Consider the following 18,523-nt stretch of genomic DNA (forward strand, 5'->3'; position numbering starts at 1 on the left):
GGGGTCAAGAAAGCTGGAAGAATCGCTGTATAGCTGGAAGGTGACTCAGCTGACACGACACAACGATGCCATTCTCCCGACGAATGGGGGGGTCAAGCAGCTCAGGGAGGTACTGGTGTTTTATAAATTAAAAATATATTTTTCTGCCCAACAATAACTTTAATTTGATACAAAGGCTAAAGGAATGTTCAACTAATTGGTTAAAAATTATATTATTACAACCAATACATACTATATTTATTCTAAGTAGTTCTTATTTCATGGCTTGGATTTGTCAACAAATAAACCTCTGGAAGTATTGCTAATAGGGGGGGGGGTTGCCTCACTCATAAATTACTCCTTGGAACTGCCTGACCTGCTTCTAAAATGGAGGGATGACAGTGCACACTCCATATCAGCCCCATTTTAGGGGTCTTACTTGCATCATGTATGGACCATGAACGGACTCTTGTTTTATTCTCACGTACTCTGGATGCTTAGTCAATCACCAATAACCCTTGCAGAATTCTTCTCCCACAATACGATGGCCGTAATTCTCTGTACAGCACTTCTAATATCTTTTTTGCTTCAGAGATATTTGCCTTGATAAGCGTGTGTGTCTAGCTTCTGTTAAGGCCTTGTTTTGCTAGATACGATTCCTCTGTGGTCAAGCTTCTTACTAGGCTCACCACGAGACCATCTATACCCCGAATCACTAATGTTTATATTGGCGTATCAGTACTAACCACTTCTCTCTATTGTTCAGATTACTTCCAATGTTATCCATTGTTGAGGAGGAGGACATTGATAAACTAATTGAACCTGTTATAACCCATCACTAGTTTGAGACAGAAAGAAACAGGCAACTTGGGTTCTAATAGAATGTCTCTCTCTTCTTCTGACTGAAGTCACCCATTGTTACTTCACAACTATAAAGACACATAGCAATAGTGTTATGTTAGTAGTAATGATAGTGACATAGTTATCTCTATAAGAGATGTCATATATCCATTTAGACAATTTAACACTATTTAATAGCTGCAATAGAGAGTATCTGTTAAGGTCTGCCTTATATATCCATGCCAGTAACTATAATGTAGTAATAGTATAGTCGTTACCTTTTGTTAGCTGTCTTCCAATTACCTGGTCGTCCCTCCAGCATGTACAGCTTGATCTTATTTTCGCCACAATGCTTCAGTTTAAGTTGTGATTTCTGAGCCATCACAACTTAGTTAACCACCAAGACCATCATCAAATGATTCAGAATCTACAAAGAGGAAGTAGTATTATGAATATTTATATTAACAGGTTAAATATGGTCATAATTTATAGCATTGTAATACAAACATAAGAAATCCCCTATAATAGAATTATAAGTAATTATAAAGTCAACAATATAGTTTCATTACCTTTCAGTTGAGTTCCATATAGTAAAATAGACACCACCTCCTGAGTTAGACAGATTTTTTTCTAAAAGACTAGCGTCATGATCTGAACCAATCCAAATGTGTACACTGTCCCTTCATGGCTGTGGTGTATGAGAGAGAAAAGATTCAGTGAAACAAAAACAGACATTATTTAGCATAGTTACCGAGGGCCAGGTGATGGAATCGATTAGCTTTTCTCATCGCTCTTCCATATACCATCACGATTTGAGTATACAACATTAGCAAGGCCATCAGTAAGAAGAGAACAGAGGCCACTTGAGCCTTTTCCCCAGTAACGTCCTATAATCTGTTCCATTCCTACATCCAGTTTAGAATGATAGCTAGATATTATCAATGTTAAATGGTTTACCTTTCAATACTCCTCCACATAAATTGTTTGATGATCCATCTCTAATTGCCTGACCATGAGTTTAGTTTCTTTCTTTTGTTTGCTGAGATCCATAGAGGTAAGAGGAAAGTCTACTTGAACTTTGGTATCCTAGGTTTACCACTGAAAGACGATCACATTCTTTCACTGTAAATACTAAATGGATACATGGAAAGAATAAATGGTGCATATCTTGTTGTGCTTACATTGGTCAATGACTCAATTCCAAGTCTCTTTTGACAGATCCATTTTTCTCTCCATGCATAGAACCCTCTCTTGTCAATACACTACAATATCGACGGGTGCACGGCTGAGAAGGCTCATAAAAAGAGCCTTTTATTGTAGCACTACACTCCATGCTGGCTGCTCCTACCATGGATAAGCCTGAGAACTCGGGAGTCCAACTAATATTTTACTTGTCCTCCAAAGTTATGCCATGGATCCAATAGCTGAAAAAGAAAATTAATTAAATTATCTGTAATACCTGACAGATCCGAAGATTGTGTGTGGTTATATAGATTGTGAAGGGGATGGACTCGACAGCTAATTTAGACCTAGTTACTATTTTAGACATGGTTACTAATTTTAGCAATAATAATGACGTAACTGTAATAATGAATCTTGTTCACAAATTAAAAAAATCTATTTTTGTTTCTTATTTTCATATTTTCTTCTATAACATTACAAACTACTTCTTGCCATGATAGAATGCTCTGGCCACCCTAACTCTTGATGAGCTTTTGTCTCCACTAAATGTGTAACTTCGACAAAAGAACTCAACAGCATTTAATCTAATTAGGATCAATAGGACATAACCTATAAGTCGACTAACACACACTCATTGAACATGGCAGTGTGATATAAGCAAGCCACTTTGGTATGGAATATGGATGAGAGTAACCCCATATAGTGGTCTACTATCCTCTATTGTGTATCCTACAAGGTCCTTACTTGATACACGTCACCTGATAATAAATGATAGACTTGACCAGCAACTAGCGATGGGATGACTTGTAGTTTCTTCTCTGCCAGAATATGACCCTCTGCGCAAGAATTGATCTCACAAGACAGTTTTATTAGTGCCACTTCCGCATGTAAACTGCTTGATTATGTAATAACGCACGAAACAGAGCCGAGTCCATGCCAGGCAATTAGAGACAATCTCAGTACACCATGTATAAAATCATTGCCATTGTTAGCATCTAAAACGACTTTTTCCCCTGTAGTTTTGATGCACAATAGGCATTTAATTTGGTTGTTTTTGGGAGAGGTTTGTCTCATTTGCTAATTCTAAAACCTGAGAAGTTCTTTAGCCATCAGTACATCACAAGTGCTGGTATAGACAGACGTTTACCACCATACCTTTACAAATCTCTACAATGTGTTTCAGTACCTTCACCATTAACTTGAAGATGATCGTTGTCCTTTGTCTTGACAGATGGGACAACGGCCACGCCAACATGAAAGACTACCTCAGGTTGAACTTCCTTTAGTGCCAAGACTAAACTCATCTTTGTCACTATCATTTACTCAATGTAATATGTCACTCCAGGTATCCGATGGAGATCATCTGGTATAACTAAATCCAAAGAATGAACCTCAATAACTCCTCGGCAACAAGATGTGGACAAGGCATTGTCCTAAAGATCAGAGCCTCCAGTACTATACAGGCCCTTGATGTTTGGTAGCGTGACAGTCTTGACAGATAACTCGTCTGTACTTTATTTTTTTCACTTGTCTTCTCTTTTTCTTTATTATTGCATAGCTAACGAAGTAGGATGGCAAAAATGATCAAGTTACTAAAACTGCTCAAATCCAACTCCCTGGCTGATAAAGTGACTGAAAGGGATATCTACTGGCCTTTGGAGAACAACTTTCTTTTCAAACCTAGGACAACCCATTCTTGGATCGTAGAAGGCTCTAATTACATAATCTATCCTCCTTTTTTCCGGGTGTAGGACGGGAAGCTCACGTATCTTGCATTTGGGCGAGGCAGTCCCTGGGGGACGAGACTAACGCCCTCGATGATGCCGGACGGTCATAGTATGTGACGGTATAATACATATACATTAAGACAAAATTAATAACTATAATAAGTAATAGACCTCTTTCTATATAGTCACACTGTCAAAGGTGAAGGTCCGATCGCTCAACGAAACACAAAGATGTTACTGAAACTGCTCTCGTTCTTGTTGTATTTTTTGTTAAGTTTAACATCACCAACCCTCTTCAGTCGTCCTGATTTCTCAACGAGGATGTAAGGAGATGTTTGTGGATTCATGTAGTCGGCAGCTACACAGCTTTCCAATAACCTCTGTAAACATACCAGGCTGTACAGCTCCTCCATGTACTATAACTCGTGGCCTACCGCATCTATTTCGGGTCACGTTTCAAGGCACAGCAGACTTTGCTTCTGGTACAAATACAGTCTCCGGCAAAAGTGCTAGGAGTCAATGTCCCATTTCCTCTTCCAAACCTAGTATCTGGTGACGATGGTGTACAATGTCCCATACAATGAAGTCCGCACCGTCCTACACTGAGTCAGTTACAAGTCCTATTAAGTCTGAGTATTCCTACAGTGAAGGCAGTTGTTACATGGACAATGTATGATCCAAGTGGTAACGATGCAAGGATGTTTTGAAGTTGAACTCCAATTGCAATAAAACTGTACCACTAGTGAACAGTTTGGTTGGTAGTTCTAACTGAAGCTACATTTTTTGTGTTTTGTTCATTCTTTAAATTAAAATTCAAAAAAAAATTATGAATAGTTTAGGCCATACTTTTTTCCAATTATAAATGGTTATCTGGCAGCACCATTGTAGATTGAAGAACAAGAGCACACCAGAAACAATTCCTTATTGATGTCGCGTATTGGGTAATATTAGTAAAACCATTGTACACTATTTATTATTAATACGAATGGTACTGCATGCCTGGTATCAGTAAAAGATGGAGAGTTCTCAATTGTTAAGTTTATGTATGAACACCTTACCTGTAGGCTGGTTGTGTTTTGTTAGATCAAAATGGAATCAAATTTAGATTGTTTGGAGTAACTTTCTGGGCAAGATCCAAGTTTAACCTTAACTTCACAAACAGCTAATTTGAACAATTGTTATATGTCTCAAGTCTTAAGTTAATGATTGTACGGGACAATGAATCTATTCTAGATTTCAGCAATGTACTGAGGACCAAGATTATCTCTCTATTCTAACAATTTAACTGAACTATTATTTGGATAGTTAACTAGTATTATAGCTATACCTCATTCCACTTTTGATTCAGATACCCCACCTAATTAATTACATTAATTAGACCTTAGTTTGGTTCAAGATTGTTGGGTAGTTGGAGTCATATAACAGCAACTACTGAAAACTACAGAACAGTTTCTAATTACTTATATTGGACATGCAATCCCTTTGAAGGCAGAAACAGGTGTAGTTTATTGTCTGGTCTATAGTTATGATAGAGGAGGAAACTCATGATCAGGAAACCATTGTTAATCTGTGATGACACTTACTCTGAATATTCATCTGTACTTGTGTATAGAAGTGTAATAATAGTACAATTCAATAGTTTATAGTGACATTATATAATCAAGTCAGGTTATCTGTTTCCATTTAATCTGTATCAGCATTCCAGGCATTTCAAAGTTATTTAACTTTATAGAAATATTATAGAGATATTACACATAGACAAAGAAAAAATTGTAATAATCCAAAGAACCTTTATAACCTGTAATAATAATTACTATTGTTCACCATCTTGGAGTGTATTGTCATGGGGCACACTATGTTTTGGCATTATAAATAATAGAGCATTAGTTATCTATGGTGGCATGCAACATACTGCCCTAAACCCTGTCATATTTTGAATTTCTTCACATAGTATGTGACTATATAAACTAGAAGAAATGTTAGTTATATATAATTATAAATCAGAGTAAAGATTTATTAGAATAAAAAATATCATGATGATTGATATTATGGAAATAAACATTATGGAGTTGACATTGTGGACTGAGCCCACCCTGTGGTCTACTGAAATAACAAAGTCATCTAAGTTTAAAAGGTTTATGGTTACTGTTAATAAATCACTACTAAATTTTGGTTGTAAATATTAATCATTTACAACTTCATTTGGAATTTGTCAATAGGTCATTTGACTGAATAGTACATAATTCAGTGGAAATTAAAAGGGTCATCTGACTGCTGAAAACAGACTTTGTCAATATGCGTGCAGTGTAGTTCATAGTCTTCATGAAGGATGAGTTGTGACAAAGCACTAGATTGTACAGTTTGCACTAATTCCTTGACATCAGTTTCTAGTATACTATTGTCCCATATCACCATTTTCTTTAGTGTAGTGTTAGTAACAAGTATTTCCTTAAGAGATGGTATTGTCTGAGATAAAGCTGTACAGTTCTCAATTTTAAGGTTATGCAGACTGGTGTTTTTTTGTTAAACTCATGAGAAGCAGATTCAGATTGTTTGGAGTAATTTCACAGGACCCGAGTTTTAGGCTCTGCAAACAGCAATGCTCATTTCGTAATGTCTTGCTTAGAAGTGATGTGGATATTTCGTTTAATGTTGAATAATCCAATTCTAATGTCTGGAGTCTGCTTACTAGGATGTTCAGTAAATTTTCAATCAGCTGACTGCTATCACAAGATGTATTTGAGAGCCATAGTTTAAAATGTTTTAATGATTTACATAGTGACAATGGGCGACAAAGTAATTGACTGCTATCTTCTGAATCCTCCAAAGAGTTACCTTGGAGATATACAAAAGCCAAATAAAGAGTTTCTAAAGAGAGCAATTGAGGAAGAGACAAAATAAGGTGACTCCAACTATGTGATGAGTTTTTAGATGAAATAATAGTCACTTTACGTAATGAGGGATAATATGTAGCAACTTGTACTAGAATATCAGTATGAGAAGCACCAAATGTTAGCTTTCCACATAATATCAAATCTACAAGTTCTTGTGTGTAAGGATGAAACTTTGGCAAAACCTCAATACACTGTGAGAGTTGATCCCAAGTATCCAAACAAGTCGTGATATGTGTCCTCCATTTTTAGGTGTATCTAAATAATGTAACCCAGTTGCTAACATATGCAAGTGTGTAGTTCATGAGTGTGGCCAAATAAGTAGATCTCCCAGTGTGATAGTGGTGAACTACAAGAAATGCAATAACCTGTTACTACTGCATCTAGTGTTGTGTTTATAACAGCTTAAAGCAACCAGAAGAGAATAACTTGAAAACTAACTCCGGTGACTGTGCTTCAATAGGATCTGACAAAGACCAGGATTAACAGAAATGACTGTATCAAACATCACTATTGACTTCTGCTATGCTAAGAAGAGAGCAATCTAAGCCTTCTAGCTTTGTGAGACCTGAAAGAAACAGCAAAACAGGCCAGTGTATGACAGAAGCTGAACAAAGCTGGAAGATTGTTCTTCAATGCTACCATGTTTGTGGCAATAAATTCAGTCAGTGGGAATAAATGTGGTTTCGCAAGAAGATCCTCCAACTGTTCTGGTATCTTAGACCAGTACAGAGCTGCTAAGTACTCGTGTAAGTGAGATGAACAAAACTGTAAGATACTCTAGCATCTTGGTCAATGTAGAGTTCGTCTATTCTTTGTATCAAACCTAATGACTCGCATGGATGTCATCAAAAATATACTGTTGCTTTTTCATTCCTTCTGCAGCCAGCTTGGCAAGTTGCATCAACTGTTCATAGATCTTCTCAGGCAGATCGTTCAAGTCTCTGACTGATTTACGGTCCTTGTATTCAACATGCTCATCCATATAACACCTCAATAGAGTTGTAACTAAAGATGTATATAACTGAGTCAATGTTTTAGAGAAAACCCCTTCTCTCTTCTCCAATTAGCTCGAAAACAATTCAATAATAAGGCCACAGTGTAAAGGAATGTACATAGCTGACTGAGCAAAAAGATGAGAAGAGAGATAAAATTTAAATGCTTCAAGTAGTGCAGGATTATTTTCTAAAGCTACTAGCATGTAATTATTAATGTCTTGCTTTCCAAATCCCAATATTTCAATATGTTTGGTCAATAGACTGGATAAATTCATCTCCCAAGAGTTGAGTGGAGATAGGGCGACTAGTTACCAGGATGTAGCTTCTGTCAGGACTTTCACGGTTAGAATTTTAAAGAACAATGAATCATATGGAGCATGATACTTTGAAATCTCATCATAACCATCAAGAGATCAGCAAGTCAGCTCCATTAGTAGACATCAACTCATCACAAATTTCTTTTGAACAAGTGGATCAGGATAGTAAAATAGGTCTGAAAAACATTTTGCTTCACGAACCCGTTTATCTCTCATTCGCACTAGCACCACTAGAGACCACTCCTGAAGAAGTATTCCTTCACTCCACTTCTGACACAAATGCCAAGACAATGTTTGTCTTACCAAACACCAGGTGCACCATCAATTAAAATGTTCCAAGCTTTAGCTCCCCCGAATACTATACCATTTCCTCAATAGTCAATGGAGATTTTCTGCGTAGGATCTGATCTACCTTACCGTGAAGTTGAAGAAGAATTGATGGTTCACCTTCGTGATTGGTTTCAATCTCTTTATGTACTAAAGCTAAGTTGATGTACTTTTGATTGTGGAAACGTAGAACATGACTTTTAAAATAGTTGGGGAAATTTGTTTTTTATAATAAGATTTAAGATAGTTAGCATATGTTTGAAGAACACCAGTGGGAATGATGGGTTTAGACTTGTGTATGTGAGAGTGTTTTATCTCAGTGGCAGAGCTTCTTGCTGTTCGTGAAGATGTTAAATTTTCAATATCGTAGTGAGTACTTTGAGATTTTGCGTCATTCCTAACACGATCTACCTGCTCTATGTACCATGAAGCAAGAATATTATCTGTGGCTACTTTTCTGTTAGCAGAATTATAGGCTGTAATAGTTCCTGGCTGGATACTTGTGTCACATGAAGACTGAACAGATTGATATGGAGTTAGTAAAGTACTGGATTGGACAGTATCACCAGTGACAGTAGGAGAAGAGGGAGGGCGTGTGTCAAGTTGTATCTGACGATCTTCAGTGACATGAAGTCTTGAATCCACAGTAACAAATACACTTTTTTTATAAGCTACAGGAAAAGACTGCTGTCAAAAAATCACTAGCCTTTAATTTGTTAACTCTGACCTTGTAATTTACCGGTAATTTAATAAAATGTTATGTCCTACTAGTACCATATGCTATGAGGCTAACTGTATATAGGAAATTCCCCAGGGTTTTTTCCCTAGTATGTATAGTATATTATATATAATTATTATAATAATTATATATATATAGTGTTTGTATTGTACCTCATTTTGGAGAATAGTGTTAGCTAATATCTCTAGCTCAGGATATTGCTGAAGTACTCGACAAAACTCACTAGGACATGTCCTCCTTCTGTTTGCTACTGATGTTTCAATAGCACTTAACAACATACTTGCTTTTTCACGAGCTGTTGTAGGCTCTATTGTTAATATGTCACTCTTGACTTCAGGAGAAATAAGTCCTCCGCTAAATAATTGCCCTGCTAACACATTGGGTTGAACATTGGTAATAGCTTGAATTAATTTTGAATTAAATTGCTCTAATATACGAACAGATAACGAGTATGGAGATTCAGAATTGCTACATAGGAAAAAGTAAACAATGCAGTAAAGAATCTAATTTATGGTCATCTTACCTTTATTTTGCTCCATATTTTCAGATGAACTCTATTGCCCACTAGCAACACAAATGCAAACGGGATTTTGAAAGGCTACATAACATCGCTACCCTACCTTCTGCTATTAACCGTAATCTTTTCGAAGAGATGGGCCAAGTTTTTAAGTAAATTCATAGTTTGTTGTCGACTCCACCCCTCCGTGAACACACTACGTTTTGTTAACGTCCTTTCCTTAATGGCTAGTCCTTCAACTAGACCAACTGATGATCAGAACGTAGCATCAGATACTGAACTAAAGATCGAACATCAGGAGGACCGAACCCAGACGGACAACCAAACGATAGGTATCAAGAGAGAACGGGAAGAAGACCAGGAAAAGGAATTAGAAAGGTAATCAAGATGATAACACTTGACCACTCCTTCAAATTGATATTGTAGTTGACATTGTGATATATATATATATATACAAAAGCTGGTCAGCTCAATTTTAAGTAATGTCATAATCAACACCACTCCACTGACTCTGGCAATTAGTAGTCTCGTGTAGCCACCAGCCCCTCCCTCTCGGGAAGGGTCTGGTCAACTGTAAGTATAGCTCTTGTTCAGAGAACTACCGGAAATCCGTAGTCTATAAGTGGTGTTAAGAGATAGGAGGGCAAAACACCCACTTTAAATTGCTGACTCAACAGAAGTACAAATGTACTGAAAAGCTTGAGAGAACTGCTCGCGTATCTAGCATTGTACTTCTGTTTAGTCAGCAATTTTAAAGTGGGTGTTTGCCCTCCTATCTCTTAACACTACTTATCAACTACCGGATTTCCAGTAGTTCTCTGAACGAGAGCTATACTTACAGTTGACCAGACCCTTCCCAAGAGGGAGGGGCTGGCTACGTGAGACTAGGCAATTAGATGTTTTTAGTTTTCAATTGAACTTCTGTGTGTTCTCTTGTAGGACAAGATTTGAGGTTATGAAAGCAAGACCACCTCTGTCTCCAATTTGATCACTTTATATCTCATTTCTATGTTTTAAAATTACATTGAATGATTATACTTAAAACTTATCAGTATTTTACTGTTAGTTATATATAGTAGTGACTTATATATAAGTGTTATAACTGTTTTCTCTCAGCAACTAAATATGGTTTCAACAAGATATAGTTGTTACATTAAAACTTTTTATTTTAATTTTTGAGCTGTCCAACCAGTCTTTAAGCTACAGCATACTTAAAATGGGCTGAGTTTATAATCAAGCTTCAACATACACATACAGATATTAAACATTGACATTATGGGATGTTATGATCTACCTCAATGCTCTTCTTATACTTTCTTCAGACTAGCTATGGAAACTTTGATACAAGATGCTAAGAGAAACAAGATGCGAGCTGATAGAATAGGAGCTACGGGATGGTTAGTTCTATGTCCCTAGTTGGATTAAGTAGATCTGTATTATTACTTGTCATAGGTATGACCACCCACGTCCTAAAACTAATCAGCGCTTTGCTAAAGCAGTTGTAAAATCAGCTATATTGGGTAATACTATGAGAAGTAAACAGAAAAAGAGAGTGATTCTCAATGTATATGGCTTTTGCTGTCTTAGCCATAATGTTGACATGTATTGCTAGACTGAATGAACACATATAATGTGATGATGTCATTCTATACTCTGTATTTGAATTCACAGAAGACATGTTATGTACAAGTTCATAGTTTATACTGAAAATGAAATTTTTTTGGACATTGACAGTTACTGTTATGGGAATTGACTATATTAGTATTACATTGTCTGGTCTGTTTGATTGGTTATAACTTATATAGCAAATGATATGAATTACTAGTTAACCTAACAAAATATTATATATAATTAGTAAAACGAGTATTACTTGTTTAGAATACTAGAATTTCCTCTTTTTTGTGCCAACAATTAACTTATTCAAATCCACTTCCATATCTTTATATTCTGACCAATTTGATTGAGTTGTTTCAACATCTCTTTTACAGCGAGTGTCAGTTTCTTCATAATTACATGTATGTTTTATCCATCCAACTCCAGTAATATATACATAGAGACTTTTGTTGTCAAGATTGAGTGCTATAGTGCCATGTGGATAGACTGTTCTATCTTGACATAGATGTGTTTCATTCTGAAAGATCTATTATATAGTTTGAAATTGTATCATGTCCTTCTTCATATTACTGATTACTTACCAATGCATTCATTCCTGGTGTACCTGGTAGGCCTTTTCCGCCAACGTCTCCTTTTGGACCAGGAGGACCTGGCATTCCTTTTGGGCCAGGTAATGGTTCACCTTTAGACCTGGTGGGCCTTTTTCTCCTTTAGTACCTCTATTTCCTGGAAAACCTTGTCTACCTATAGTGATCAAAGACATTACTTTCATGTTACAGTAATATGATTATCTTCCTCACCTGGTGGACCTAGTTCACCTTTAGGTCCTACTATTGTACTATTATCTCCATGTGGTCCTTTATCTCCTTCATCTCCCTTTTCTCCTTTCTCTCCTTCCATACCCTTAGGTCCTGGTGGACCTGTAGTCAAATTAAAACTAAGAGTATGTTATTGAGAAAGAATTACTAACCAATATCTCCTTTCATGCCTTTATTGCCTATCATTCCTTTTGGTCCAGTGGGTCCTAATGGACCAAGTTTACCAGGTAGTCCATTACGTCCTGGAGGACCTTGCGGTCCAACAGGCCCTTCTATGCCTGTTAGAATTTCTTATATGATATTAAATTATTGTGGTTAAACATACCAGTGCAATTTCCAGACAGTCCAATGTCTCCTTTAGATCCTTTCATTCCCTTTTCACCCTTTAAATTTCAGTTATACATAATTCAGTGCTGTAACTAAACATATACCTTTGATCCTGGTTTTCCAGTATTTCCTGTAACTCCTGGAGAACCTTTCATTCCCTTTTTACCTTTCATTCCAGCTGGCCATCTCTTCCTTTCATTCCTTTTTCACCTGGACTACCTTTTTCTCCCTTCATTCCATCTGTTCCATTCCTCCCAGGTTGTCCCATTTCCCCAGGAGGACCTCTATCTCCTTTTACACCATCTAAAAAAACTTAAATCTTTATTTCATGATTACTAAATTGACCTTTTCCTGGTACTCCTGTCCTTCCATCTTCACCTGGTAAACCAGGATTTCCTGATGTTCCTTTAGCTCCTTTAATACCCTTTTCTCCTGGTGGTCCAGCTCGTCCAGGAATTCCAGGGATGCCATCTTTACCAGGTATTCCCATTTCTCCTTTAATTCCATTAAGCCCTGATTTTCCTTTTTGACCTTTCATACCAGTATCACCCTTTTGTCCCTTTAAACCCATATCTCCTTTCACACCCTATAAAATATCTTATACAATCAGAGACATTATGAATGTTAACCTTTGTCCCTTTGTCTCCTTTTTCTCCTTTATGACCTTTTTCTCCCTTTTTTCCAGGAGGTCCACTACGTCCTGGTAGTCCATCTTTACCTGGTATTCCCCTCGATCCAGGATCACCTTTCAAACCTTTAACACCCTTGATTCCTAGAACCAAAATCTGTAAACAAAAGCTAATGAGATAGCACAGCCATACCTTTTTGTCCTTTTGGTCCAGAAAGTCCTTGTAATCCCATTTTTCCTGGTGATCCTCTAGCTCCTGGGATGCCATCATGACCAGAATTGCCCTTTAGCCCTTCAATGCCTTGGATACCTTTGACTCCCTATGAAAGAAATATAACAATAAGTTTGCCTTTAAAATTACTTTTTGTCCTTTTTCGCCTTTATTTCCTTTTTCTCCCATTAAACCTTTAACTCCTTTAATTCCCTTTTCACCTTTCCTACCAGGTGGTCCTCTAGCACCAGGTAGACCATTAGGACCTTTTTCACCTTTGTCACCAGAAGTAGCCTATAATAAATTTAGCAGCTGAGGTCAATCATTGATATCACATGAAGAGACATTAAATATAATTGAAATTATTCAAAATGCATACTCCTGATCTAAATTTGGATAATTATTCATTATTGTTACTTTATCTCCTTTGGGTCCAATATTTCCTTTTTGTCCCTATTTTTGAATGAGATGACTGAATTTAATATAGATAGTAAGTTATGCACCTTATTTCCAGAAAGCCCTCGTAGTCCAGATGATCCTTTTGTACCATTTTTACCATCTATACCATCAATACCCTAATGATTGTAATATTTTTTATACAATATGATAATATCTAACAGGTATTCCTTGATCACCCTTCCTTCCTTTTTCTCCTTTCATTCCCTTATCTCCCATTGATCCCTTAAATAACATTTCACAAATTTTGATTGGTTGTAAAAATATTACCATCTTTCCTGGAGGTCCTCTAGCTCCAGGAATTCCAATATCTCCTTTATCTCCTTTAATACCCTCCATTCCCTGTATAGACATTTGAAATTTAAACATCCCACTCAATAACTAACCTTGTCTCCTTTTTGCCCTTTTATACCTTTGGGACCACGATTGCCTTTTATACCTTTTATACCAGGAGAACCCTTACCAAGATGGCATCAACTAAATAATAATCATATTTCTAACACTATCTACCTTAATTCCTGGTACTCCTCGAGAACCTGGGTATCCTTTATTTCCTTTCAATCCCATAATACCCTAATAATTGATATTCCAACAACAACAACATACCATAACGTCCATAAGTATTCACCTTCATACCAGGAATACCAGGAGGTCCAGGTTTTCCAGTATCTCCTACACGTCCAGGATCTCCTTTTTCACCTTTCATTCCTTGTGGTCCTTCTATGCCACGTTCACCTTTTATCCCAGGTAAACCCTTTATACACATTATAATGATAAGACCATGTGATATTTTACTTGTTTTCCTGGTGTACCCCTTGGTCCTGGTATACCATGTTACCTGGGGTACCAGCTGGTCCCTGATGATAAAATGAATTGTGACATTGATGCTTTATATTTTGACTCACAGGTTTTCCTGGACTGCCTCGTCTTCCAGTTAATCCAAGGTTACCTTTCTCTCCTTTCATTCCAGGATCACCCTAAGTAACACAAAATGTAAGTTATAAAAAGTAGAGTCATTAAACAGTTCCATCTCAATTTTCCTTTGGAATAATTGACAATGGTTTCAAACATTTGTCCAAATGTAATGTTTGTATTATTTTTTGCTAAATTAATGATATTAAAAATAGTTTTATCACTCACAGGTTTCCCTGTTCTACCACGTAGTCCAAGTGGACCTATGTCACCCTTCATACCTTTATCACCAGTGTTACCTTTTAAACCCTGTTGATTGTATATTAATATAAATATTAATAGCTAGTCATTTACAGGTTTTCCAGCTCGTCCTTGTGTGCCATCTTTACCTGGTGGTCCTATATTTCCTTTGTCACCTTTTGGTCCTCTGTCACCCTGTTATTTTGATATGTAATAGACTCATTTAATATTATCATATTACTTTATCTCCTATAGAACCATTTAGTCCACTTGGTCCAATTAATCCTTTATCTCCCTTCATTCCCTAAAACATCCTCATTCATAATAAGTTACATAAATTGTTACATTTTACTTTATCTCCCTTATCACCATTGGACCAATCTCTCCTTTTTGTCCTTTATCTCCTGTGTCACCCTGTTATATAAAATATTGAATAATGACTTTAAAAATACTTCGTGCTAAAGTAAATTATTACCTTGTCTCCTTTGTCTCCTTTAAGACCCATATTTCCTTTAGGTCCTACTTCACCCTTTTGTCCTTTTGTTCCCTTTAACCAACAGATATATATTATAATTTGAAATATTTATATACATAACTTACATTATTTCCTTTTGGTCCACGCAGACCCACATTTCCCTTTTCTCCTTTTTCTCCCTGACAGAATAATAATAGCTACATGGCTGTACAAATATATATATCACTTACTATTACTCCTATTGATCCATTGTTGCCTTTTGACCCCTTCTCTCCTTTGTTACCCATATCTCCTTTTATTCCCTATATCATTACAATCAAGCAGTGCTGAATGATGTTCACAACATACCTTTGGTCCTGTGTCTCCTTTTTTGCCTTTTGTTCCATTATTGCCTTTTTCTCCTGTTGGACCAACCTCACCCTAAATAAACAATCAAAACTATATATATATAACTATGACCAACCTTTTGTCCTATTGGTCCTGGAATCCCTTTAAGACCAGGATCTCCTTTGTCTCCTTTCATTCCCTTTTGACCATCTACTCCTTTTGCTCCTTTGTCTCCAGGCTCTCCCTTTGTTCCATTTGGTCCTTGTTCACCCTCAGGACCTGGATCACCTTTTGGACCTTGGTCTCCTATATCTCCTTTTTCACCTCTTTCTCCAGGAGGTCCCTTTTAACAAAATGTTACTTTTTTGTTCACTGTCAAAATAATATTACAGGAATGCCTTTTCTGCCAGGAAGGCCCTGTGGTCCCTGTACACCAGGAGATCCTTTCATTCCTTTCATACCCTTGTTAATAATAAACATTATAACAAATATTTAAACACAATTCATACGGTGTTTCCTTTCATTCCTTTGACTCCCTTCATGCCAGGATCTCCAGCAGGACCCTGTAATGATTACAAGGAAATTAATAGAGTATAATATAACTCTCACCATTTTTCCAGGTCTTCCTATAGGACCTGCTGTTCCATTCAGTCCAGGTGTTCCTGGCTCCCCAATATCACCCTGTAAGAAATAGTAAGTTGGTCATAATCTGCATTTTATATCTTACAGGTGGTCCTGGTTTGCCTCTACTTCCTTTAAATCCTTGGTTTCCTTTTTGCCCATTTTCTCCATCAGTTCCCTGATAGTATTGTTATGATAGCTATATGTGGGTATAATCTAGCATATTACATTTCTTCCTGGTGGTCCTATTGGTCCTGGAATCCCCTTTAAGACCAGGATCTCCTTTGTCTCCTTTCATTCCCTTTGGACCATCTACTCCTTTTGCTCCTTTGTCCCCAGGCTCTCCCTTTGTTCCATTTGGTCCTTGTTCACCCTCAGGACCTGATCACCTTTTGGACCTTGGTCTCCTATATCTCCTTTTCCACCTCTTTCTCCAGGAGGTCCCTTTTAACAAAATGTTACTTTTTTGTTCACTGTCAAAATAATATTACAGGAATGCCTTTTCTGCCAGGAAGGCCCTGTGGTCCCTGTACACCAGGAGATCCTTTCATTCCTTTCATACCCTTGTTAATAATAAACATTATAACAAATATTTAAACACAATTCATACGGTGTTTCCTTTCATTCCTTTGACTCCCTTCATGCCAGGATCTCCAGCAGGACCCTGTAATGATTACAAGGAAATTATAAGGTATAATATAACTCTCACCATTTTTCCAGGTCTTCCTATAGGACCTGCTGTTCCATTCAGTCCAGGCTTCCTGGCTCCCCAATATCACCCTGTAAGAAATAGTAAGTGGGTCATAATCTGCATTTTATATCTTACAGTGGTCCTGGTTTGCCTCTACTTCCTTTAAATCCTTGGTTTTCCTTTTTGCCCATTTTCTCCATCAGTTCCCTGATAGTATTGTTATGATAGCTATATGTGGGTATAATCTAGCATATTACATTTCTTCCTGGTGGTCCTATTGGTCCTGGAATCCCTTTAAGACCAGGATCTCCTTTGTCTCCTTTCATTCCCTTTGGACCATCTACTCCTTTTGCTCCTTTGTCTCCAGGCTCTCCCTTTGTTCCATTTGGTCCTTGTTCACCCTCAGGACCTGGATCACCTTTTGGACCTTGGTCTCCTATATCTCCTTTTTCACCTCTTTCTCCAGGAGGTCCCTTTTAACAAAATGTTACTTTTTTGTTCACTGTCAAAATAATATTACAGGAATGCCTTTTCTGCCAGGAAGGCCCTGTGGTCCCTGTACACCAGAGATCCTTTCATTCCTTTCATACCCTTGTTAATAATAAACATTATAACAAATATTTAAACACAATTCATACGGTGTTTCCTTTCATTCCTTTGACTCCCTTCATGCCAGGATCTCCAGCAGGACCCTGTAATGATTACAAGGAAATTAATAAGGTATAATATAACTCTCACCATTTTTCCAGGTCTTCCTATAGGACCTGCTGTTCCATTCAGTCCAGGCGTTCCTGGCTCCCCAATATCACCCTGTAAGAAATAGTAAGTGGGTCATAATCTGCATTTTATATCTTACAGGTGGTCCTGGTTTGCCTCTACTTCCTTTAAATCCTTGGTTTCCTTTTTGCCCATTTTCTCCATCAGTTCCCTGATAGTATTATTATGATAGCTATATGTAGGTATAATCTAGCATATTACATTTCTTCCTGGTGGTCCTATTGGTCCTGGAATCCCTTTAAGACCAGGATCTCCTTTGTCTCCTTTCATTCCCTTTGGACCATCTACTCCTTTTGCTCCTTTGTCTCCAGGCTCTCCCTTTGTTCCATTTGGTCCTTGTTCACCCTCAGACCTGGATCACCTTTTGGACCTTGGTCTCCTATATCTCCTTTTTCACCTCTTTCTCCAGAGGTCCCTTTTAACAAAATGTTACTTTTTTGTTCACTGTCAAAATAATATTACAGGAATGCCTTTTCTGCCAGGAAGGCCCTGTGGTCCCTGTACACCAGGAGATCCTTTCATTCCTTTCATACCCTTGTTAATAATAAACATTATAACAAATATTTAAACACAATTCATACGGTGTTTCCTTTCATTCCTTTGACTCCCTTCATGCCAGGATCTCCAGCAGGACCCTGTAATGATTACAAGGAAATTAATAAAGGTATAATATAACTCTCACCATTTTTCCAGGTCTTCCTATAGGACCTGCTGTTCCATTCAGTCCAGGTGTTCCTGGCTCCCCAATATCACCCTGTAAGAATAGTAAGTTGGTCATAATCTGCATTTTTATATCTTACAGGTGGTCCTGGTTTGCCTTTACTTCCTTTAAATCCTTGGTTTCCTTTTTGCCCATTTTCTCCATCAGTTCCCTGATAGTATTGTTATGATAGCTATATGTGGGTATAA

The 18,523-nt window shown here is 37.2% G+C and overlaps 1 protein-coding gene across 1 annotated transcript; it reads right to left on the reverse strand.

Moving 5' to 3' along the window:
* Positions 1-11,720: 11,720 nt before the first annotated feature.
* On the reverse strand, positions 11,721-18,470 carry LOC121392686 (collagen alpha-4(IV) chain-like). Its single transcript, XM_041523793.1, has 20 exons — positions 18,415-18,470; positions 17,816-17,966; positions 17,576-17,647; positions 17,095-17,310; positions 16,792-16,810; positions 16,375-16,527; positions 16,024-16,088; positions 15,662-15,868; positions 15,199-15,270; positions 14,838-14,918; positions 14,712-14,792; positions 14,477-14,548; positions 14,200-14,325; positions 13,842-13,913; positions 13,098-13,224; positions 12,906-13,030; positions 12,622-12,835; positions 12,487-12,516; positions 11,932-12,051; positions 11,721-11,875 (listed from the first exon to the last, which is right to left on the reverse strand). Exons 1-20 carry the CDS (start codon positions 18,468-18,470, stop codon positions 11,721-11,723), a joined length of 2,214 nt encoding a protein of 737 aa, XP_041379727.1.
* Between the last annotated feature and the right edge of the window lie 53 nt (positions 18,471-18,523).

The sequence above is a fragment of the Gigantopelta aegis genome, unplaced genomic scaffold (genome assembly GCF_016097555.1).
Source record: "Gigantopelta aegis isolate Gae_Host unplaced genomic scaffold, Gae_host_genome ctg4286_pilon_pilon, whole genome shotgun sequence".
Lineage (NCBI taxonomy): Eukaryota > Metazoa > Mollusca > Gastropoda > Neomphalida > Peltospiridae > Gigantopelta > Gigantopelta aegis.

Coding starts and splice junctions, on each gene's coding strand:
- LOC121392686 (XM_041523793.1), bottom strand. CDS start 18,470: ATGGGCAAAAAGGAAACCAAGGATTTAAAGGAAGTAAAGGCAAACCAG. Junction 14,326..14,476: donor GAGGCAGTCCAGGAAAACCT/GTGAGTCAAAAT, acceptor ATGTGTATAAAG/GGTTTACCTGGGATAAAAGG. Junction 13,031..13,097: donor TGGACCAAAAGGACAAAAAG/GTATGGCTGTGC, acceptor AGGGTGTTAAAG/GTTTGAAAGGTGATCCTGGA.